The sequence below is a fragment of the Camellia sinensis genome, chromosome 8 (genome assembly GCF_055761805.1).
Source record: "Camellia sinensis isolate YWXY chromosome 8, ASM5576180v1, whole genome shotgun sequence".
Classification (NCBI taxonomy): Eukaryota; Viridiplantae; Streptophyta; class Magnoliopsida; order Ericales; family Theaceae; genus Camellia; species Camellia sinensis.
In genome coordinates this window covers 96,316,665-96,342,656 of record NC_138968.1, presented here as the reverse complement: position 1 = coordinate 96,342,656, position 25,992 = coordinate 96,316,665, and the positions used below count along the sequence as shown (strand labels likewise).

Here is a 25,992-nt window from a genome sequence, read left to right as displayed (position 1 = left end):
AATAATACATTGATAGTAATGTGACATAAAAATATTTTGTTATATATAACTCACATCTTTAAAATAAACTTAAATCCCAATATAATAATATATTTTTTATGTTATGTGACAGTTATGATATTTTTTGCTTAATTTTGAACTTGAGTTAGCTTTAAGAGTAAATTGGAAAAAATTTAAAACAAAAAAAAAAAAAAAAAAAAAAAAAAAAAACTTTAAGAGCCAAAGTAGGAAAGTGACCAAATACAAAATGAGCAAAGTGTAATTTATCCAAAATAAATTCAAACACAGGTCAAGGCTCAAAATTGTTGTTCAATGTCAAGGAATTAACTCTCCATGTTACTATTACTTCATTAACCCCTTCTCTATTTTTCTTTTGGACAAGGCTTTTTCCCTTGTTTGAGGATAATTTGAATAATTTATTTTGTACACCTACTTTGTTAAATAAATAAGCACAAGAATAATAAAGTGCTTTCTTCACCATAGACCCACAAGAAGTTTGAAGAATCTAATCACCCAATAATTTTTCAGTATCTATTTTAAGTTTGAATAAAGATTGATAGTTATAATTTTAGAGTTCTAAAGAGAGTTCTACTGATATGGTATGGAGTGAGACCTACATGTGATGTGATATGTGCCTATATTTTTGTTTTGTTTTTATTTATATTTTTATTTTCTCTTGCCATATCAGTAGACCTCTCTTTAGAATTTCAAAATTAGATTTCTCTATCATTGTTGTTTAAGTTTCTGATAATACTTGATGAACTACAAACTTAAAAAAGAAAGAAGAAGACAACATTACTTGACTGTCCTTAAAACAGAAGCCCGTACAATTAAGACCCAAAAATAAAACACGAATATCCACGAGAGCGATGGCTCTAAAATTGCACCTCAACAAAATGAAAATGAACATATTGTACACATCAAGAGAAGGGGGGATACAAAATATGTATTACTTCGAAATCTTATTTTATTTGGTTAATAAAGTGCTTTCTTCAAAATATTAAAAAATAATTAAATAATTTAACCTTATTTCACTATTACTTCATTAACCTCTTCTCTATTTTTTTTGTTTTTGTTTTTTGGACAAGGCTTTCCCCCTTGTTTAAGTTAAGAATAATTTGAATAATTTATTTTGTACATCTACTTTGTTAAATGAATAAGCACAAGAACAATAAAATGCTTTATTCAACATAGACCGACAAAAAGTTCAAAGAATCTAATCACCCAATAATTTTTCAGCATCTATTTTAAGTTTCTGATTATACTTGACAAACTACAAGCTTTAAAAAATAAAAATAAAAATGGGACAACTCATTACTTGAGGGTCATTAAACCAGAAGCCTATCCAATTAAGACCCAAAAATAAACCATGAATATCCACAAGAGCGATCACTCTAAAATTGCACCTCAAATATAATAGTTGCGATGTCAACAAAATGAAAATGAACATATTGTATACATCAAGAGGAGGGGGGGCTGACAAAATATGTATTACTTCGAAATCTTATTTTCTGCTGGAGCTGCCTTTCCACAACAACTTCAACATGGATGAGAATAGGCCCTAAACAATGGCGTCCAATTGAAGAGAATCTGAAAAGCTATTAATCAGATTTAAAAAACACCTCTTAGAAACACAAACACAAAAATGCCAGGAATTTTTTTTTTTTTTTTTTTTTTTTGTTGTAGCTATTCAAAAGATAAAACAAGTTTAGGCATCAACTTTCACACAAGCAATGGTGACCATTTTTTAAGCATGCCAAGATAGAAGTAAAATTAAATGTAAATTACAATTACCTCCATTAGAGTTTCAGACAGATACAAAAGAAAAAATAACAAAAACTGGCCCTTCTCTCTCTCTCTCTCTCTCTCTCTCATGCATTATTTTGTGTGACAATGCACACTAATCAAGGCTATTTCAACAGCCTTCACAGTTCAAAAACAAATCATGAAGTATATGAAACCCTAAAAAACCCTAATCTGGTAAAGCTGGATAGATTGAAATTGGGCATGGATATTGACAAAATAACAAGAATGGCATAGTATGCTTACTTAAAAGAGACAACCTTCAGGAGAGAAAATGAATATGTGACAATTGTAAACGCCTCCAGAGTGGAGAGAACTACAACTCATTTGATCTTTTGGGTGTCTTATTTTTATTTGATTTGCGTTTGAACATATAGACATAAAAGCAAGGCTGTCCATGTAAAGAAAAGGAAAGAAATCTTTGTGCATTAAACATATAGTGTTGAAGGAATAATAAGATATACTAATTTTATCTTTCTCGAGCTTTTGATACTATTCTTGCCTCTAACCCAAATTATTACCATCAAGGGAGACTAAGCTCTCAACATAGGTATCCACTGGAAGACAGTTGCACATGTTAGGTATTCCAGGATTCCTAAATTTACCATCTTTCAAATTGTAAAGAACTAACAGATTCTCAAATTTCAATAAAATTTCACCATTTTTCGAAATGCACAATGGTGTGCAGTGGCAAATTCTTGACACTACAGAATATGGTATTGTGAACGACTTAGTCCAAGGTTCTCTCTCGCCATTCTCGTTCATTACCCATACATCAGCACAAGTCGAGAAGTTGCAGAGCACATGGAGGCATCCTTTTAAAACACACAATGTCAAATCAATAACACAATCCCCGAAATCAGATGGCACAATTGCTCCATACGTTTCCTTCTCCAAATCAAGAGAAACAATCACCCAAGAAGAGTAACTCGATTCCGTATCAACATGGGTGACCCAATGGAGAGCCTGATTTGCAAATTATCCTGAAATAAATGGATGTGGAGGAATACCATAAGGAAAGTCTCCGATCCTCCTCCACAAATTCCTCCTCAATGAATAAACCACCACCCCCACCCCCACCCCCACCCCCACCCCACTTTGGTTCTGACCCTCACTAAAGATCCTAACCACCTTGTAGTCATCGGTAGACTTATCATAACCAAACCCACATGCTCTTGTAAACGCATTTTTAGCATCCAAATTTGGCAATATCTTGTGTTTCCTAGTAGATGGGTTCCATAATGATTATAACATGTCGACTGTAACCAGCCCACACCAACCCATTACATGAACCTAAAATAAAAACTGCATTACCATCTACTTGAAATGGACAATCAAGTTCAACGGCGGTTTCTTCATCATTCATCAGATTCAAGTTGTTTATTATTGAATACAGAGTAAAAGAACACAACTTCAAATCAAATTCCGGAATATATCTCAGTATCAGTCTCTGTTGTATATAATCATCATCGTCAGTCCTAGATGACATACTATAGCGATCCCGGTTTTCCCTTTCGTGCTTAACTGTAATCCGGATTCGGTTTCGTAAGAGTGCTACTGTCTTATCCTCTTTCTATTCCTTTCTCTTTGTGTTCGAGCTTTGGGTTGTGTTAGGCAAGTTGGGAATAAGTTAGGAATAAGTTGGTTGTGTTTTAAAACGTAAAATCTTTGCCCAGTTTTTGGTCCCTCCGCTCGAGTGGCGCTTTTGACGCTCGAGCGGGACTCTGTTGTTGCATGTCCGCTCAAGCGGGGGTGTTGGCGCTCGAGCGGGGAAATCATCCATCCAGTATTTCGTCTGCAGTGGTATACGCTCGAGCAGGGGATTGGACGCTCGAGCGGGGAGATTGACGCTCGAGCGGGCATCATGTCTGTAAAAGTTCTGGGAGCGTGCATCCGCCGCTCGAGCGGGGGATTGGACGCTCGAGTGGGGATCTGTGAGTGACGCTCGAGCGGGGAGTTCGACGCTCGAGCGGGGCGACTTTTATATAAAGCCGAGATCCGACCTTTTTGTTCACTTTTCAACATCTCTTCTCTCTCTTACTTTTCCAAAAAGGTGTTTTGAGAGCTCCTCTCACTAAAACCCTAACTTCTCTCTTAGGATTGATCTAGTAGGAGTTGTTTTCTCACCTTGGGCCTTTACAAAAGTTGTGTTGATCGTCGAGGGCTATCTTTTAATCTGAAAATTTCGAGATTTAGAGCATTTCCGTTTCTTCATCTTCTTCGTTGAGCCCCATCATTCGAGGTAGGGATAACCTACTCCATCTTATGAGCTTTGTCTTTGAATTTTAGCATTTTGATATGTTGGGGGTTGTTGGGTAGTTTCGAGAAAGTTTGGGCCTTTGTGTAATTTTACAAAAGTTGGGGTTTTAAATATAAAAACCTATATGCATGTTAGGCATAGAGAAATGAGATTAATGTTGGGACATTGATGGAAATGGAACCTTAGGGTTGTTTTGTGAATTATGGTAATTTGACCTAATTGGTTTAATTAATTAATGCATATAATTAATTGAAGAAAGCAAGGAATTGAATTGAGAATGTTGATATATTATCCATTTGTGCATTTATTTCCTGCTTAGAAATAATTGCTTTGGGCTACCGGTGGAGGGTAGTGTTGATTGTTGTAGACAATGCATGATGATTAGGCAAACTAAAACTAATCAATCGGATGTGTCATAGAGTATGACGGTTGATAGAATACATTAACTTTATGTATTGAGTGATTGTGTATATGACCAATGTGTTTATATGCATTGTGTAGACAGTTGGTAAAATACATTAACTTTATGTATTGATTGATTGCGTATGTGATTCTGTGTTTACATGCGTTATATTGTGTATAGAACCTTTGTGTTTATATGCATTGTGTAGAGGAGGAGATGGGGGATGTACTCCGCGGTTTAGGGGAAGATGGGGGATGTACCTCTAAACCGGATAGGATTGGGAGGGGATGGGGGATGAACTCCGTAGATACAGCTCATATGCTTGTCTAGAGAAGTGAAGATACAGCTCATATGCTTGTCTTTGTGAAGTGAAGATACAGCTCATATGCTTGTCTTTGTGAAGTGTAGATACAGCTCATATGCTTGTCTAGAGAAGTGCAGATATAGCTCATATGCTTGTCTAGTGAAGTGTAGATATAGCTCATATGCTTATCTGTTGTAGTGTAGATACAGCTCATATGCTTATCTGTTGTAGTATTGATATAGCTCATATGCTTATCTGTTGTAGTATTGATATAGCTCATATGCTTATCTGTTGTTGTATTGATATAGCTCATATGCTTATCTGTTGTAGCATTGATACAGCTCATATGCTTATCTGTTGTAGTGTTGATACAGCTCATATGCTTATCTATTGGAATGTTGATATGGCTCATATGCTTATCTGTTGTAGTAGTGATATAGCTCATATGCTTATCTATTGAAAAGTTTGTTTGATTTGATATAGCACTAAAATGTATATCATCATCGTTTGTGAAGTATGGAAGTAGTTTATGTGTTATTGATACAACACCAAAATGTGTATCCACCGTGAATTTTGAAAATATTCTAGTGATGAACTGTAATCTCATCAAAATGTTTTGGCTAGAGTACTGAGCCCTGTTTTCAAACCCAAAGTTGAACAAGAAATGAAAAGTAACTTGTAACGTAGACTTGGTTGTCATGGAATTGAAGTAAGATGTAAATGGAGGTGTAAGTATCGACCATCTTTCAGTTGCTAATCTTTTAGGCATTGTTTATAGTTGGTTTAGTATATCTCTGCTGGGCTGTGGCTCACCCTATATGGGAACATCATTTTCAGGTACAGGTAGCATGCCACTTCTGAGGACATAGCTTGGGAGGCTAGGGGCAAACTTACTTTTGTTGCCTTATTTTCCTTTTGTTGTATTACATGTAAATTCAAGCCAAGGGCTTAATGTGTAACCGAGTCAATACTCTCTTTTGTAACCAAGTGTTAACTTGGAAAGCTGTAAGCCCGTAGGGCATTTACTTTTGTTGTTAACGTGTAATACTTTTGTAATGAAGTACTCTGATGAATTGAGGAAACGTGGATCTTTTGTACATAAATGTATGTTTATATTGATGGGTTTAATGTTATTATTTTGAGGGCGTTACACATACCAAGGTGGGTTTTCACGAATTGGGGACTTGAAATCGAAGAACTCCATGATTTGGAAACGCACCTGAATTGCAGCAGAGACTTAACGAGCAGTCTCAAAAGTATCTCGTCTTCCGGTTGGGGCACTGTGCTTTTCTGGGTCATCTCCATCCTCTCCTCGAGTTCTCCATGATTCGAAATGCTTTCGACCGCCATGGATAGTGGTGTTGTGCTTGTCAGGGCGTGTGTATTAGGGTTTTGAGATTCCTCTTAAAACTTCACAAAACAATTTTGAATATGAAAAATTAATTTTAAACTGCTTTGAGCTTTTGAAAATACGAAGTAAAATTGTATGGGCTTTGAAAATACTCCCAAGTTTTGTTTTATCAACTTATATCTTCAATAATTTGAGTCAAGAACAGGAATACCTGACATTTATAATTTCAATTCTCAAATGACATGATAAATATTAAACTTTACATGATTAAATTTGTAATTTAAAAAAAAATTAACGCGTAATTTATTCAGAGAGAATTTGAGGACTTGAAATAAATAAATACCACATCTATACACAATTAATCAAACATCATATTCATCAACATAGTAATAATGATAATATTACAAGAATAAATTTCAAGTCTTCACATGAAATCTTATATAAAGTGCTCACAAATTTGTATAATATAATCCTACAATTAATTAGCCAAAAGAATCAATAACCTAAACAACTCAAAAGAACATCCACAAGAAATCAAATTGCCGCTTAGACCAACTCTACCACTACTGTTCTCTTCAAGTTTTCTTCATCATCAGGTGGTTCTTATTGTTCTTTCAGTTTCTTCATCAAGTGTTGGTTCCATCTTGTCTTGCTTCTTTCCAGTTTTAATTTCTTCATGTGGATCTTCTTTTTCGTCGTTGTTTTCCTCTTCTGGAAAATCACTGTAAGTGTAGAAACTTGCAACATAGTCAAAGATAAACAGATTGGCCATGCTCACCACCACTAATGCAACGTAAAAAAGATCCAAACGGCTCTGATTTACAGTGTCTACAATCCAACTTCCATCTTCAACTCTTAACTTCTCGACCACCACGTCTAATATCATAATAAACCCTATGTTCAGTATTTTTCCCCATCCGATCACAACTTCAATGAGTACGACTGCATATCTCTTCCTCATTGACTCTGGAACCTGATACTTGAAGAAATCCTCCATACCATCACGAGCTAATCCATCCATGATTCCCATCAGTACAAACTGTGGAGAGAGCCAAAATATAGATATTGGTGCAATGGCATTGGGATTACCTAACAAGCCGTGTTCTTTCAAAGATTTTAGCCTTTTATACTCCACCCACCAAGCAACTTTACAAGAAGCCAAAGCGGAAAGCATTCCCAAACCAACCTTCATTCTAGCTAAGTATCTCTCATTCATTCGCTCTATTCGTTGTTCAAATACTATCCTATACAAAGGTTTCACTACAAATGTCGCAAATCCTGCCATAAGACCGAAGATTTGAATGGGGAGTTGAATTTGATGCTGCTTATTTTGTAATACGAAACGAAATGACATGTTCATTGCATATCCTTGTGCAATGAAAAAGGTATCATTGTTGGATTTGATCACCCCATACAAAATAAAGGTAACTGAGATTGGAACCATTCTTAACAGAAGCTTTGTCTCCTCAACCTCAACCACTGTGCAATTAATCCATCCAATGGGAAAGCAGTGGAAATTGTGTGGCACATTTATTGCAGCATTATTGAGCCACCTGCGCAAGAGTAAAAGATGTTAAAACTACACAAATTTTACACCAATACCATTTCCAACTTTATTTCAAATATAATGCTATCATAATTTAGTACATTTTGTAAAATGTTTCAATCTTTTTTGAAACAAAAACAGATGCCAACCAAGTTTTGGTTTATAGTTTTTAAATTTCTATAAAGGTAACATAAAAATGTATACATAAACTTTATAATCATTGTGTACTCACCGACAGTGATCAGTGAGCGTTGTCCTTTTCTTGGGACCTTGAGGTGCCTTCTGGTTGTGACCTTGACCTTGAGGTGTCTGATTTTCATCCCCATAGTTAAATTTTGTACCCTGCTTAGTAGAGTCAAGATGCCTGTTTAAGAATGCAGCCAGAAGGACCCGCAACATGTTTGTGAGGGGACTTGTTCGCAGTTGAGGGGGGAAAGGAATGCGTATCCAATAAAAAATATAGCGATCCCAATTGCCATTACACATGTAGATATCAAAAACTAATAAGACCAATTAGAAGCAAAAATTGAAGATACAAAAACCCATGTGATGCCACCTGCAGTTCCAACTATGTTGCAGGTATTTCGAATAATATTCTTCTGACGTTTCCTTTTGTCTTGAATCTTTCTTCAGCAAACTTCAAACTTCAAGAAACCAAATTTGATTACCTTCGTTTCGGGTGGATCTCTTTTTGTATTTTATTTTACTAAAGGTGAGGGTTCTCAAACATTTTCCCTGACCAGCCTTGGCAAGAACTATCAAAGCTAATCCCCAATAGAATGGTGAAGCAGTTAGCTTTGAAGAACATAATTTCTCCCCTGCTGGACATGACTTTACACCCTTGGAAAAGAACCGATCATGAACTAACATTACTAGCAAGCCCAATCCCTGCATCAAATCATCTCCTATTCATTAGTGAGAGACAAATTTGAAAAATATTTTAAATTAATTTGGACCAGCTTTGATGTAAGATAAGTGTGTATGCACCTTGACTCTAATTTTGATGCTAGATTTGAGTGGTTTCTAACTAAAGAATCACTGTGGGTGGTTTGGCCACCCTAGGTTAGTGGTTAACATAGTCTGAAGAAATGGTCAAGGTGTTTGATCAAAGATTTAATTGCATTTCGGATCAAAAAATTAAGAAAGTTAGGTTTACATTGTATTGTTCCAAGCAAGGTTTTAAAAAGCGCCCGCAACCATTACATAACGTTGTGGTAGTTACCGACACCCGTTACGGCTGCTTTTGCAATGTGATAGAGATCACTGGTGTGTCAGCCGTAGCGGTCGTAACGGTACCGTAACGGCCATAACTGTCTGTTACGCACCGTTATGTAATGGTTTCGAACTGTTTCAGCTGTTATCACTCAACCATTTTGTTTGTGTGTGTCTATCTATATATTGTTTGAAAATAATAAGTGTGGTCATTATCTATTTGGCTTGATTAAATATATATATATATATATATATATTTAGGCTCTTATTTATTCTCTTACTTTTGTTGTTGTTTATCTTATATATAATAGTTAGTGATTGATTTTTTTTTTTAAATATCTAGAAAACATTATACCTGTAATTATATATTAATGCATATTTTATACATGTTAATTTTTTTTATTAGTTTATTTTATTTTTATTTGCAGGTTATCCAAAAAGAGAATGAATATTCAAGTGATCCAAACCCCCTCCCCCCAAAAAAAAATCTGTAAAATTTATTTTTTATTTTTTATATGATTACATTGGCATGTATAATTTATTTTTTAAAACTATTCAAATTAAAATTTGCATATGCTTCCACAAGTATAATAATTAAAAAAATAATTTTATACATCTGAGTCCAATAATTTTTTTTTTTCAATAAAGTCATTAATTATTAAAATAAAATGTAAAAAACTCAGTTTATAGCGATTTAAAAATATGAAATATATTGGATTATACTTACAAATTTACAAAAATTGATCAATATTTATTTTAAAACTCAATAAATATGATTATGAAAAAAAATATATGCGTATAGGTAAGTTTTTTTTTCAAATTGTGCAAAAAATAAAAAAAATTACAGTTCTAGTTATCACAATCGTTACGCTACGGCCTTTACATCCCGCAACCGCAACCGCGCTACCGCCACCGTTACGGCTTCAGAACCTTGGTTCCAAGAGTTGAGTTCTTGAGTTAAATTTGATTCATTGGCATATTCGAAGTATTTAAGTAAGAAAGGGTTATTGTTTACATGCATCATTTATATAAATACACCAATTGAAAAGCCATGAAATATTAAATTTCATTCATTAATGCTCCAATTTTTATTTTTTATTTTTTTCTGGCCTGATGTAAGAGCTTTGGCTTCGCACTTAGATGTACACCAAAGACCATGAATAAATCTGTCTGAGAAAGCAAGTGAAAATGTACAAAGGGCTTCTAGAAAGGCTAAATTATGAATTGTTTTATTCTATCGGTGAGAATCAATTAAGAAGTATAATTCCCTATGAAAAATGCAACGAAAGACCCAATTCCTGCCTACCAACCTCAGCAAATGCATGAGTAGCCTAGTTTAGTTTTGGTTGTCGTTTCCCAGTCAGAACAGAGTAGTTTATCTATATCTTCACTAGTACTACTACTACTACTAGTAAATTAACAGTGCTATGCCACAAATAAAAGGGGTGTGTAGAATTCCGGTGACTTACAATGCCGTAAAGAACACTTGTGATGAGCAATATCCCAGCATGGCCAAGATAAGCATCTATGAGAGCAGCCTCCACTAACCCCATGACACCTGTCGCTCCACCTTTAATGTTCATGATTGCAACAGCATGCTTGAGCTTTAACTTCCAAATGTCAGTCAAGAAAGCAACCAAGTTATCCAAGACATACACGGCCATACTGTTGCTGTAAATCAGACCTGCAATATAGAGATTCTGGTTTTTAGCACAAAGATTCAGATCTTATTTTATAATAACATGAAGTGTTAAATATTCAATTCAATGTGATTACATTGACAAAGTAGGGAAACGGCATAATTTCCCTTTTCTAGGTTACAACCAACATAGAAAAATCTAGGGAAGTTATTATCAAATGTACTTTTACGTGCAGCATAATTTGAGAAACGTATAACAGGTAGGCAACCAACCTTGTACGTTGAAATAAAATAGTTTTGGATAAATTACACAGACCTTCCTTGATAATTGGCAAAACTACATTTGAATAATTTGACATACACCACCATCATCAACCAATTTTTCCCCCATCCCTCCACACCCCATCACATCTCTACTAGCCTCACCCGCATCACCTGCCTTCCCACCACGATTACACCGCCCGCCAAACCACAGCACCGCCACCACAACAATTATCATCTCCCTTCACTCTGTCAATCCACTTCCGCCACCGCCACCACCACCAAAATACCCAACCACCACCATCATCCAAATCCAACAACAAATCACTACCAAAACTGACCCACCCATCACCTCTAAAATCAACCCCTTGGATCGACACCTGAAGCCCCACCTCCTCTGCCCATCGTTGTCTGAAACCCACCATATCCCAACGATTGAGTTCACGGACCTGCAGGGGTGGCGACGAGGTAGAGAGGAGCTATGGCGGCCGAAGAAAGGATGAGGGGACTGCGTGTTACGAGTCGGGTCGGGGCTTCGATTGGTTCAGTATGGATGGGTTTGTCGAGGATAAGAATAATAAGATGGGAATTTCAAATTTGGTGGCTTGCTTGATTTTGTAATTGTGTTGAGGAATAGGAATAGCTAGTTCACAATAAATAAATAAATAAATAAATAAAGTTAGGAATAGGAATAAGGTGTTCCAACAATGAATAAGAAGGGTAATTTAGAAATTCAGGTAAAAAATAGATGACCCTCTCTAGAATTATTTATATCACAAGTGATATATGATAAAATTTAAAGAGTGATTGTACAATTTGATTTTTTTATTTTTTTTAACAGCACAGTAGATTAGTAGCAACTTGAATCAAATATGAAATAAAATTTTAATATTACTGATGTCTTTTTATATTCACTTGAATTACATGTTGTGATTGATTGCTTTTTCAATTGAAAATATGAATTGAATAAATTTTTTATATAAAGACAGTCTTAAATATAATATTGAAATAGATAATGACGGATTTAAAACAATTCATATTACCATGAGTGTTGAATGGATTAGGAAAAATAAAATAAAATTATTGGCTGATGTAAATGGTTTTTTTCCAAGAAGATATAAGAAACAACTTGATGCCTTAAAAAAATAACAAAAATGTTCCGGACCCCTCCAAATAGTGACCCCCACGACTCCCTTGGCCTGTGATTGGCCAGATTTATTTATTTATTTATTTTTTTCTCTTCCTCCAATCACTAATCCTTATGTGTGCGTAGGGGTGGTGGAGGTTGGTGATTGAGGGGGTCTCTATCAAAGTTGAAAAAATAATAATAACAATGATTCATACTAGAGGAAAAAGTGTCCATGCTTGAGATGTGTAGAAGTAAAAATATTACGGTTTCTCCACTCTTGGGCCTAGTCTCCAATTGCTTGAATCAATGACTTGCTAGTGGTGGATGAAATTGAATTCTCTTAATGCCTCTTAATAATCGGTGGTACTACATGTACTAATTAGCATATTAAATAATATATTAATACTAATTATGATATTATTATTGACCCCACTCATTAATCACATCACAAATTTTAAAAACCTCTTAAATTATGTCACATCATCAATTGGTGTACTAGTTAGTACACTAATTGGTACATAAATCATTATTCCTAAATAATAAGGTAAATTATAAATACATTATTTAAAATTTACTTAAAATATAAATTGCTTTATCTAGTTTTAGAAATTAAATTTCACTTATTAAAATTTTTAATTTCATAATGAATGGCTCTCTTTATTAATAAATTATCAATTCAATTAATAGTTTTTAATGATGACAAAAATTTATTTCAATTAATAATTCATGTAATTTTATTATTATATAGAAAAATAGTTAATTGTTTTTTAATTAATTCTGTTAAATAATTTTTTTTAATAATGAGATATTTATAATTTTTTAAATCAAAAGAGATAATCTGTATATAAAACAAACTTCAAGGATATTTGTAATTTATCCTATTACTTATTAACTAAGGCCCCGTTTGGTAGAGCTGTGAGAAAGTGATTATAGCTTATAACTTATAGCTGTGAACATAAGTTGATTTTTGACTTATAAATTAAGCTTCTCCTCCCCCACTCAAAGAATAAGTTGATTTTTGATTTATAAAAAGCTATAAGATGTATTGTTAAGCTGAACCAAACACATCAAATTAGTTTAAATTAAGCTAAAAGATGAAATAAGTTGGAAATAAGCCCTACCAAACAGGGCTTAAGATGAGGTAAGATGATTCAGATGTGTTGGGGCTTTATGGATGTGGTATATTTGGTTGACTCGGAAAGGAAACAAATAATTGGATTTAAATTATAACTCTTTAGAAAGTATGATGGAGTTTTTTTTTATGAATTTATGGAGCAGACGCTCTTGTAAATTATAATATGCTACTAGTTGCAGTTGCCGATGATATTTATATCAGAACCTTGAAATGAAATGCAAATTTAAAAATAAAAAAAAAGTATACGATGAAACTAGTTGCTATATTGAAGTATACTATAAGCTCCACAAGAAAGGTACAATTAATATATGAAAATTGTTTGAGGGCCCGAAATCAATGGCTCGAAACCCAAAACAACGTCTCTTTGGGTTTCATTTTTTTTTGCTTTTTCTTTTTCTTCCTTTTCTTGCTTTTTTTTTTTCTTCATTTTCCTGTTTTTAAACAGAGACATAGAAGCGAGAGAGAGAAAGGAAAGGAGAGAAGAGAAAAGGGAACATAGAACACAAAGAGAGAGAGGGGCTCGGTCGTCGATCACCGCCGGCATCGTCCCCATCGATCGACGCCGCCATCGTCGCTGCCTCCTCCGATCTCCCCACAACTAATCCGGTCGAACCGTCCCCTCTCTTTTTTCTCTCCCTTCTCTGTTGGTTATGATGAACACAAAGAGAGAGTGGGGTTCTACCGTCGATCACCGCCGCCATCGTCCCCGTCGATCGACGCCACCATCGTCACTGCCGCCTCCGATCTCCCCACAACCAGTCCGGTTGAACCACCCCCTCTCTTTCTTCTCTCCCTTCTCTGTTGGTGATTATGTATACACACAGATCTGTTGAAAAAAAAATTAGATTCTACAACATTTTTTTTTTTTGGATTGTATTTTTTTTCTAGTTGATGATGTGTTGATGATGAAGATGTTGTTGATGGCTGATCTGGATCTGATTCTTCTACTTTCTCTTCTTTTTTCTGATTTTTTTTGTTGATGAAGATTTTTTTGTTTCATTTCATTACTTTGTGCAGAACACGTGAGCTCCACGTGCATCACAATTTCAGAGGGAAACCATTTCGAGCCATTCGAGTCGTTGGGTATTTCGGGCCCTATAACGGAACTGTTAATATATTTACCTAGAACGATCAGAGCTTGACGTTCTTGGTAATCGAACTGTGATACCCCTGTTCCGTAATATGCTAAATTGGTCCTTAATTTGAATATGATTATGTGTTCAGCATGACTTTATGTGCCATTATGTGATTTTGCAATTCTATCTGTTCACTGTAGGAATATCTGTTTGAGTAAACTACTTTGGGAATTAAATTGAGGGCCCTATCGGCCACAGAACCCGAAATTGATCGCGCCATTGTGATTGGCGTAATTTTTAGAGCCTATGGTGGAGTTTAATTGAAAATTGATTTGGGTCAGATTAAATCGATTAAATTGATGAATTAAGTGCCCAAATATTTTATAATGAAATAATGTGTTGAGTGGGGCTAAATAGGGGCCTTATTATGATCAATTCCTCACCCTTATATCATTTTGGCTGAAGTTTAACTCTCTAGAAAAGAGAGAGAGACGACTTTGAGAGAGAGGGGAGGCACCTTTGGGCATTTTGATTCAAAATTGTGAATTGGGAAGGCTAGGTGCAAGACTTGGCCATAATGGTGAAGATTGAGCCTCTAGGTAAGCATTGATTCTTGAATTCATGAGTTTAATGTGTAATCTTGTGTGTTCAAGGGTTGTTTGTGATCAAGAGCATGATTTGAGATCATTTTGTTGAAATTGAGGCTTGATATGTGCATGCATGTAATGAACTCCCATGGAATCACAAATCTAGCATGTAATTTGTGAAATTATGAAAGATTGGTAGTGTAACCCGACATGCAAGCAGGTCTTTGTTAAATTTTATGGGAATGAGCACTAATTACATTATTTGAAGTGAATATGAAGTCAAGAGGGCATGCATGTACAAATCTTGGGAGTATAAGTCTTCAATGTTTGAATTTGAGCATGTTGGTGATGAGGTTGTGATATTTTGGGACATGCATGCAAATAAATTATGAAATTGAGCTTCAATATGTTGTAATTCTATGTTTGTACCATGTTAGTACATGATTATGTGAAGTCTGGACCGAAATCATGCATTTAGAGCCTTTGAATGTCGAGATGAAGCTCAAGAACTCAATCTGGAAAACCCAGATTTTCGATGTCCGCTCGAGTGGGTGAAGTGCCGTTCGAGCGGAGAAAACGAGCTCCCAGCATTTTTTTGCAGACATGGTTCTCGCTTGAGCGGGGGAATTTGACGCTCGAGCGGGGAGCTATGTAGACAGGCAGTACGCTCGAGCGGCCGAGTTCACGCTCGAGCTGGAATTGAAGGCAACCAGTACTTTTGCAGACCTAAGGGTCCGCTCGAGCGGGGACCCTATTTTCTGAAATCCTGTTTTTGCATTTTGTGTTCTGTTTTCCGTTCTCTTTCACTTGCAAGCACTCTTAGGCATATGTTAAGCATTGTAAATGAGTTAATGAGATAATAATAAACCCTAAAGAGGAATATGTGAATTAAAGAACGGATTGAACTGTTAATGACCCTTTTGTGTTCATAAAACGTGTAGGGTCAAGCTCTAGGGCAAATCCACAAGCCGATCACTGTGAGTAATATCGATATTCGAATAATTGTGAATGTCCAATTGTTTATTCCCTCATAAGCTTTATGAATTGCTGGAATTGCTGATTGGGATTGTGGGCAAAAGTCTGACATGAAAGTAATTGGACCTAAGGTCGTTTTGATAGAAATGAATAGACCAGAGGTCGTTTTGATAGAGATGAATGGACCAAAGGTCGTTTCGATATGAATAAATGGACCTAAGGTCATTCTGTCTAATAGAAATAAAAGGACCTAAGGTCGTTTTGACGTAAACAAATGGACCAAAGGTCGTTCTGATAAACATAAATGGACCAAAGGTCGTTCTGATAGAAATGAGTGGACAGAAGGTCGTTTTGACATGAATGAGTGGGCTGAAGGCCGTTTTGACAGAAATGAATGGACCGAAGGTCTTTTTGATAGAAATGAGTGGACCGAAGTTCGTTTTGACATATATGAATGGACCTAAGGTCGTTTTGACATGAATGAGTGGGCTGAAGGCCGTTTTGACATGAATGTATGGGCCGAAGGCCGTTTTGACGTAAACAAATGGGCCGAAGGCCATTTTGATAGAAATGAATAGGCCGAAGGCCGTTTTGACGTAAATGAACGGGCCGAATGCCGTTTTGACATGAATGGAAATCTGAATGGGCCAAAGGCCAGAATGTTTGGAACTACAGTCACTTGATTTGAATTTCGTATAGTTATATATCTGTTAAATAGAAATAGGAATTGGGCCTACGGCCGTTTGGAACATGTTGTTCTACATTGTTATGTAACTCCTGTATTTGATTTGATATTATTCACTGGGCTTTCGCTCACGCTCATTCATGTGTTTGTGGGTGAGCCAAGAGAAGTCCAGACCCAGCCTCAGTGAAGTCTGTATGGAGCAACTAAGGTTTTGAGAGAGTCAGCCCTTGTATCTCACGCACGAGACCCGTCTTCGCCCTTTTGTTATATATTTACATTTTGTCAGGTTGGCGAAGTTTTGAATACGTCTGTATATAGTTTTCATGGGTTGACTTAGTTTGGATGATCCTGTCTGTATAGAATCTTATGTCATTACACTTTTTGTTGTGAGTTATTAACGTACATATGTATGGTTTGTTTTGATGTGCCATGTAAGCACAGCTCTATGGACAAAGTTTTAAATTTGGCTTCCCTTTGGCCCCCTTTACTCTGATGTGTTAAGTTTGTTTTGGTTTGAGGCCGTAGGTAATCTTAGGATTACTGGCCGATTACGTCCTTAACCCATGGGGCGGGTTCGGGTCGTGACACGAACCATCTCTGAATTCTCCTCATTAACTCCATATTCTCCCGCTACTTCTCTAATTCATCACTCCTAACTATGAAGAAGTTCATTAAAAAAAGGAAACTTAACGCGGTCTATTTATTAATTTATTATTATTACTTTTTGATTCACCGCGGTTCAGTGGCCCCACTATGTTGACTGAATTGTTAGAAACTTTTGGGTGCGGAGAGGGTACCTTTCCACCAATAAGTGATGGACAAAACACAAGGAGTCAGATTGTGTCAACATGTTACCACATTGAAAAAAGAAAGAGCATTGATAGAGACCCCCTCCAATCACCACCCCCACCACCCCACACACACGTGGCGGGTGGTGATTGGAGGAGATGGAAAAAAAAGAAAAGAAACGAAAAGAAAAAGTAGCCAATCAAAAAAGAGAGGGGTCAAAGGGGGTGGGGGAAAGGGAGTCGTAAACATTTTTGGAAAAAAAATTCCCAAAAACTAAAAGAAAATCCACGGATGGTTTGAAATCCTCCCTTCTCTCCTTGCTTTTAATAACATATTTTCTCTCTCCCAATTAATTCCTCTCACTTACTTTTAATAACATATTTTTTTCGATAGTATCACGTTAATGTTATATCATCATTATTGATCCTACTTATTATGGTAGTGTTATATACATCAATTAGTATACTAACTATTGTACCAATATTAGTTATGGCATTATTATTGACCCACTCATTATACAAATTATAAATACCAAAAATATCTTAAATTATGCCATCTTAAATTATACCGCATCATCAATTGGTACACTAGTTGGTACATTAATTAGTACATATAACATTATTCCACATATTACGTATATACACAGATCTGTTGAAAAAAAAAATAGATTCTACATTTTTTTTTTGGATTGTATTTTTTTCTATTTGATGATGTGTTGATGATGAAAATGTTGTTGATGGCTGATCTGGATCTGATTCTTCTACTTCCTCTTCTTTTTCTATTTTTTTTTTTTTTTTGATGAAGATGTTTTTTGTTTCATTTCATTACTTTGTGCAGAACACGTGAGCTCCACGTGCATCAAAATTTCGGAGGGAAACCATTTCGAGCCATTCGAGCCGTTGGGTATTTTGGGCCCTGTAACGGAACTGTTAATATATTTACCTAGAACGATCAGAGCTTGACGTTCTTGGTAATCGAACCATCTCTAAATTCTCCTCATTAACTGCATATTCTCCTGCTACTTCTCTAATTCATCACTTCGAACTATGAAGAAGTTCATTAAAAAAAGGAAACTTAACGCGGTCTATTTATTAATTTATTATTATTACTTTTTGATTCACCGCGGTTCAGTGGTCCCACTATGTTGACACAATTGTTAGAAACTTTTGGGTGCGGAGAGGGTACCTTTCCACCAATGAGAGATGGACAAAACACAAGGAGTCAGATTATGTCAACATGTTACCACATTGAAAAACAAAAGAGCATTGATAGAGACCCCCTCCAATCACCACCCCCACCACCCCACACACACGTAGCGGGTGGTGATTGGAGAAGAAGAAAAAAAAGAAAAGAAAAGAAAAAGTAGCCAATCAAAAAAGAGAGGGGTCAAAGGGGGTGGGGAAAAGGGGTCTTAAACATTTTTGAAAAAAAAATTCCCAAAAACTAAAAGAAAATCCACGGATGGTTTGAAATCCTCCCTTCTCTCCTTGCTTTTAATAACATATTTTCTCTCTCCCAATTAATTCCTCTCACTTACTTTTAATAACATATTTTTTTCGATAGTATCACATCAATGTTATATCATCATTATTAATCCCACTTATTACGGTAGTGTTATATACATCAATTAGTATACTAACTACTGTACCAATATTAGTTATGACATTATTATTGACCCCACTTATTATACAAATTATAAATACCAAAAATATCTTAAATTAAGCCATCTTAAATTATACCGCATCATCAATTGGTACACTAGTTAATACATTACTTAGTACATATAACATTATTCCACATATTATACAAATTACAAATACCCAAAACCTCTAAAATTATGTCACATCATCTATTAGTATATTAGATAGTACATTAATTGATACATATAACATTATTCTATTTTCTCTCTCCCCTATTTAATTCACTTTTTTTTTTTTTTTTTGCACTACTGGTGTTCCACACGTGCTATGCACAGGTTGTGTTTACAATTATTTATATATATATATATATGAATTGTGATTTTTATTTTATTTTTTAAAATTTATTTATTTATTTATTTTTACGGAAGAAGGAGTATAAAAAATGTAACATATCTTCAATCAATTATTTTGTATTTTTTTTTATTCAAAATTTAAAAATAATGTACTGGTAAAATTTATAACTAAGGAGTGTTTTGGGAAGTTGGTAAAATCCAACTTTTTGGCTTTTTTAGTCTATTTTGTCTTTTTGTAAGTAAAAAATGTGAAAGGTGATGTGACCCAAAATTGGTAAAAAACTAAAAGCTAGCTTTTTACCCTCTTCTCAAAAGACCCCTAAATTAAGAAAAAATTTATTCATAACGACATTTTTTACTTCTATATAAATACATAAAAAATAAACTTGAAAAATGTAGTCAATATAATATTATTCATTAAGTAAAAAATATGATTAGCAATTATGCTTACATAAATTTACTATTTTAAATGCAGCTTATTTTGCTTGCTTATATTTACTATAGTTAGTACATTAATGGATACATATTACATTATTCTATTTTCTCTCTCCCCTATTTAATTCACTTTTTTTTTTTTTTTTTTTTTTTGCTACTGGTGTTCCACACGTGCTATGCACAGGTTGTGTTTATAATTATTTATATATATATATGAATTGTGATTTTTATTTTTTTATTTATTATTTTTTTAGCAGAAGAAGGAATATAAAAAATGCAACATACCTTCAATCAATTATTTTATATTTGTTTTTATTCAAAATTTAAAAATAATGTACTGGTAAAATTTATAACTAAGGAGTGTTTTGGAAAGTTGGTAAAATATGACTGTTTGGCTTTTTTAGTCTATTTTGGCCATGTTTGGTAAAAATTATAAGCTGCTTATTTCAGCTTTTGACTTAATTTAACCTAGAATTTTGTGTTTGGTACAACTTAAAGCACCAGATTATAGCTCAAAAAAAGCTATTTTGAGCTGAATTTTAGAAGTTGCTCTGGAGATGCTTACAGATTACAGATTAAGCGCGCATCTGTTTGGAGGGGCTTGAAATGACTTAAATGCCCCTTTAAAACTTCAACAATTACGATTATGCCACTATATAAGCCCTATTTTGTTGCCCTAGCCCACTCCTCTCCTCACACTCCTCTTCTCATTTCCTTGGCGACCGAAGACGATCCTCTACATCTCTCCAAGATCAGCCGATCGAAGTCGAAGATTTATCCAAGATTTCTCCAAGATTTGCACCAAAAAGGTAAGAGTTCATGCCTTTTGTTTGTGATATATATATACACACACACACATTGAGCTAGGGTTAACACTGACCAAAATCAGATCACACTCTCTCTTCTTGCTTCGATTCACCCTTTGGTTTCGAGTTGAAGGCGGCCTCTCCGTCTGAATTTGCCTCTTCCATCTTGCCCTTGGCTTTAAATATCCCTTATCTGTCTCTTCTCTCTCGAAGAAATGTATCCTCTGTTTCTGAAGAGGAAAATATATGACTGAATATATATAGATGCAGAACTTCTTCTTGTTTCCCCCCCTCTCCCTTCTTTTCTCTGAAATTTATGTGTGTCTGTATGTTAAGTGTGAACTGAAGTTCAAGAAAAATTCAAAGGCCATATATGTGTATATTTGTGTATGTGCATGTATGTACGCGTGAAAGTCTGGGATTTATCTATCTATTGTTTAGTTTGGCAGAGAACTTTTATATTAATTTTTTTTGTTAATTTAATTTAAAACTTTTTAAAAAATATATATCTATTTTCTTTGTGAAAAGGCAGTACTATTATAAATATTTTAAAAAAAAAACAGAGGCATATTCCTATTCTCCATATGTTTAGTCCAATAAATAGAAGAGCAGTGATTACGTAAATACATGTAAGTTTTGTTATAATATGTAAATATGGTACTGCCACGTAAGGAATATGGCCAATGGAATACTGCCACGTAAGGAATAGTAACTAAACCTTTAATTAATTAGGTATTTTAAAGATGAGTAACAGTGATGAAGATCAATGGAATGATGACCATGATGATGAAGATACTGAAGATGAAGGCAGCACATCGCAAACCTAACAAAATAATAATATGCTATTAGCTACGGTGGCTACAGTTGCAGTGACATATGCAACAAATTATTTGATAAAAGAACCATGTAGGACATCTTGTTTAACAGGAGGGATGTGGATGGTAGAATTACAAGAAGGGAATCGAACAAGAATATTTAAAAAATTTCGAATAGAAAGAGAGGTATTTTATCAATTGTGTAATTTGTTACAGACAAAGTATGGCCTTGAAACTGGACGAAAAGTCTCGGTTCAAGAGCAGGTTGCAATATTTTTCTTTATTGTTGGTGGTGACAATCGAAACAAAAATGTCCAAGAAAGATTTCAACATTCCGGCGAGACTATTTCAAAATACTTCAAGAAGGTGTTAAAGGCTGTTACAATGATGTCCATTGATTGGGTAAGGCCGCAACCGACTAATGGTATGCATCCATATATCCGACGCAACCGCAAATATTATCCTCATTTCAGGGTAAATAATTAACTACAAGCGCAACTTGTGTGTTACATATAATTAATGTTGGTAGGATATTTCCAATAATTTGTGGCTAAAAATATTTTTATTCACTATTATGTAATAGGATTGTATTAGAGCAATTAACGGAACACACATCAAAGCATATATATCTTCAGATAAGCAAGCTTGTCTAATAGGCAGAAAGGGATATGCGACTCAAACTATAATGGCCGCATGTGACTTCGATATGTGTTTCACATTTTGCTTACCAGGATGGGAAGGAAGTGCACACGATGCTCGGATCTTCTTAGATGCAATTAGGAATCCTAGTTTTAATTTTCCAAAATCACAAGGAGGTAACTGTTTTATATTTGATTGCTACAATAGATGCACCACACTCACATCTTCATATTTATTTTTGCATTTATAATTGCTTACTTTAATTTCATTTTGGAATTTTAAAATATATGAGTTTTAGTTGGTGGATGCTGGTTATCCAAACATGAAAGGATATCTTGCACCTTACAAAGGAGAGAGATACCATCTAGCTCAATTTGAACATGGTCAACCCCCCCCCCCCAAAAAAAAAAATGCACAAGAAAAATTCAACCAAGCACATTCATCACTCAGAAGTGTAATAGAAAGAACGTTCGAGGTTTGGAAAGCAAGATGGCCGATGATAAAGGATATCCCACCAAACTACAAGTGGCTGACCCAAGTCAAACTTGTTTGTGCAACAATGGCAATTCATAATTTCAGCCAACGAAGTAAGTTCCGCAATATTGCGTTTGACTCTTATGATAGATTCACGGATTATGTGTCTAATGAAGAGAAAGGATCTTCGTCTCAACAAGCACGCCATGGAAGTGATGTTGCGTGTGATGACAACGAGATGGAAGTGAGGAGACATAATATTTGTATGTCAATTTGCAGACGAAATTAGGAGTTCTGTAAATATCTATGAAGTTTTATTTTTCTTGCCTTAATAGTAATTTATTGTATTTTTATTGCAACGACATTTTTTTGTTTCCTTGTCAACTCAATTATTACAAAAAAAATATAAATTTTTTTTTGAGGTACTAATTAATGAAATTATTACAAAAAAAAAATAAAAAAAGATTATTACAAAAAATAATGAAATGTACCAAATTAGGTACTAATTAATCAACTTCCATTAATGAAATAACTTTTTCAAAATTTAAAGAGAAGAAAATGACAAAAATTACAAATTTTCTGTTCATAAGGGCAAAAATGACAATTACACAGCAAAAAGCTATTTTACAGCTTATTTACCAAGCACTACTCTGCTGCTTAAATCTATAATCTCACAGTTACACCAAACAGGTTACCAGCTTATACTCACAGCTATAAGCTATAATCTATAATCACTTTCTCGTAGCTCTACCAAACAGGGCCTTTGTCTTTTTGTAAGTAAAAAATGTGAAAGGTGATGTGACCCAAAATTGGTAAAAAACTAAAAGCTAGCTTTTTACCCTCTTCTCAAAACACCCCTAAATTAAGAAAAAATTTATTCCTAACGACATTTTTTACTTCTATATAAATACTCAAAAAAATAAACTTAAAAAATGTAGTCAATATAATATTATATGAGAGGGTAATTTATATATGTAAATTGGGCCGAGCTGGGTAATGGGCCGTTCTGTGGGCCACGGTAAGAAAGGCAGGGTAAAAAGGGCCCAGGAGTTAGCTCGGTCCCAGAAAGCATTGTAGTTAGCCCGGTCCAAAAGGGCTTTGCAGTTAACTCAGTCACCACAGCTAGAGTGACAACAGTTAGCTCGGTCACACCTTTTGAGCCGAGGTATGTTGAAGCCTACCTCAAGACCTTGCTATTAATTAGCTCGGTCCAAACTCATTATGGTTAGCATGGTTTCAGACAACCCAGCACCGAGGTACACGCAGTGAAAGGAAGAACCGAGCTAGTTGAAGCTCGGTCTATTCTTGGCTTTAGCATGGCCATGTTATCTTGGTCGTATTGACATCCGACCATGGTAAAAGCATCTCACTTGGTTTAAACAGTGAGGGGGGTGTTGAAGGATAAGCATTATCTTTTAGGAATGTGATTCCTAGGAGGACTTTACATCGAGGAGTAAGAGTCCTACTAGGATTGTGCCACGCGGAACCTATAAAAGCTCACAACATCACCTATGGAGAGGTAACACAACTTTGATTCCTGAACACACAACTTTGATTCCCGAATACACAGAGCTTTTGTCTATTTGTCTATTTTGCTGACTTAGGCATCGGAGAGGTATCCGGCACACACCCGCCGGCTAGCTCACGTTCGTGTTTTCAGGGAGTATGGCGACATCATACAGAGGAGCACAATCTTGATCAACAGGATTATATGAGAAGGTTTATTTCTTTCCCGTGCAATTGGCGTCGTCTCTGGGAATCACAGAAAGAACAAAACCTCTTGATCAAGTTTTCCTCGCTTAAATTGAAAGTAATGGCGCACAATGAAGGTTTACCGCAGTCCGCCGTTGACGGACAAACCTCAGAGGGGGGCGGGAGGCGCGAAGGTTTGCCTCCTGTCCCTCCTATGGCGGACTTAGAGCCCCAATGACTGAACCCCCAGAGGGATGCAAGAGGGAGGCGGAACAATAGCCCCCGTCGCTCTCGCTCACAAAGTCGTGAAAGACAGAGGCGAAGAATCGACCCTCAAGCTCTGGAGGATCGCGTAAATGAGCAGGATGAACTAATAAGGAAGATGGCGGCGGACATGGAGGCCATGAAGCGCCAGATCAAGGGAAAAAGGGTGGCGACAGGAGAGCGGCGCAAATGCAACATGACCCCTTGCCACTTGGAGGATCGTAGTAGGCATACCACACCATCACAAGCAGAGAGTAGAAGCCTCAGAACAGGCGATACTCAATCCAGGACTTCCATAACTCATTACTCCAGGTCTAAGAGAACGAGAACTGAGAGGTCATACACTGAGGGAAGCACCTATCAGACCTCGCGTACGCACCAGACATCATCCAGGCAGGCGGAGTTGCCTAGATCATCTGACTTACGAACTGTGCTAGAAGAAAAGGCACGATGGAAAGAGGATACCAGGGCATGCGACCCACGCAGAGTCTCAGCCCTTCAGTGGTTGGCTCCTCGGACGCATGGAAGCGTCGAGGTAGGAATGCCAATAGGGCGCCCTGTTTACGAACCGACAGACAAAGCCTTAGCAAGACTGCAGACCTCGCCGTTCGTTCCGGCAATTGAGAACGCGCCCCTACCTTCCGGCTTTCTTCAGCCCAAATTTACCACGTACGAGGGGAAGACAGACCCCTACTCCTACTTGAGCCACTTTCGCCAGGTCATGGCAGTATATCGGCGAAACGAGAGTCTGATGTGCATCCTATTCCCATCAAGCCTTGGTGACCTAGGTTTAACCTGGTTCAAAAGGCTACCAGAAGGCAGCATAGCCTCCTAGGCACAATTGGCAGAGGTGTTCGTGACAAGGTTCAGAACGAACACCAAGACCCCAGTGGAGATCGATCAGCTACTCTCCATTGGCATGGGTGACAAGGAAACATTGAGATCCTACAACAATCGCTACTGGGAGACGTTCAACCAGATAGGGGACTGCCCCACCAATCTCGCCATCGCACAATACAAAAGAGGACTTCCAGTCGGAAACAGGTCGAGGGATTCAATTACTATGACGCCGCCCCTCACGATGGAAGCCTTGATGGAGAGAGTTCACCAACATATTCGGGTGGAGGAAGATGGCGCCCGTGCTAATGCAAAATCTGGTGCGACAGCAACGCCAGATAAAAAGACTACGATAAAAGTCAACACGGCAGAACTTCCAAGCAAGAATGGACGAGGCAGGCGAGACAACGAAGAGGACTGAGATAAAAGATGGTTGAGAGCCCGCATTGCCATTTCCACGGTATTCAAGAAACCAATCTACCGAATTCTCAGTGAGATACGTGATGAACCTTTTGTCAGATGGCCAGTTAAGCTAGGAGAAGCGCAGAAGGACTATGACGAAAGATCCCGGTGCACCTTCCATAAGGAAAAGGGGCACTGCACTGAAAATTGCGCGGCATTAAGGCAAAATCTGGAGGAGTTAATAGTAGTCGGTCATCTGGACAAGTACATAGAAGGAGGGACGCAACCAGCCCCCCAGAACCACAACAATCCAGATGGAATGCTGATCGACGCCCCACCTCAAGGCGTGATTAACGTAATATATGGGGTATTCAAACCTGAGTAGGTATGTGAACTTAGGGGAACGATCAAGAAAATTGAGCACTTTAGGGAGGTATTAAGTGCGCAACCCCCCATCAAAAAGGTGAGAACAGAAGCCAC

At 36.3% G+C, this 25,992-nt stretch overlaps 2 protein-coding genes across 2 annotated transcripts; both read right to left on the bottom strand.

Moving 5' to 3' along the window:
* Positions 1-2,307: 2,307 nt before the first annotated feature.
* LOC145797896 (F-box/kelch-repeat protein At3g23880-like) lies at positions 2,308-6,120 on the bottom strand. Its single transcript, XM_082885334.1, has 3 exons — positions 5,990-6,120; positions 2,890-3,025; positions 2,308-2,769 (listed from the first exon to the last, which is right to left on the bottom strand). The coding sequence occupies exons 1-3, from the start codon at positions 6,118-6,120 to the stop codon at positions 2,308-2,310; spliced, it is 729 nt and encodes a 242-aa protein (XP_082741460.1).
* Positions 6,121-6,713: 593 nt separating this feature from the next.
* Positions 6,714-7,406, bottom strand: LOC145797895 (protein NRT1/ PTR FAMILY 5.4-like). Its single transcript, XM_082885333.1, has one exon. The coding sequence runs from the start codon at positions 7,404-7,406 to the stop codon at positions 6,714-6,716; it is 693 nt and encodes a 230-aa protein (XP_082741459.1).
* Between the last annotated feature and the right edge of the window lie 18,586 nt (positions 7,407-25,992).

Coding starts and splice junctions, on each gene's coding strand:
- LOC145797896 (XM_082885334.1), bottom strand. CDS start 6,120: ATGGCGGTCGAAAGCATTTCGAATCATGGAGAACTCGAGGAGAGGATG. Junction 3,026..5,989: donor AAGTCTCTGCTGCAATTCAG/GTGCGTTTCCAA, acceptor CCCATCTACTAG/GAAACACAAGATATTGCCAA. Junction 2,770..2,889: donor AGAACCAAAGTGGGGTGGGG/GTGGGGGTGGGG, acceptor TTTGCAAATCAG/GCTCTCCATTGGGTCACCCA.
- LOC145797895 (XM_082885333.1), bottom strand. CDS start 7,406: ATGGCAGGATTTGCGACATTTGTAGTGAAACCTTTGTATAGGATAGTA.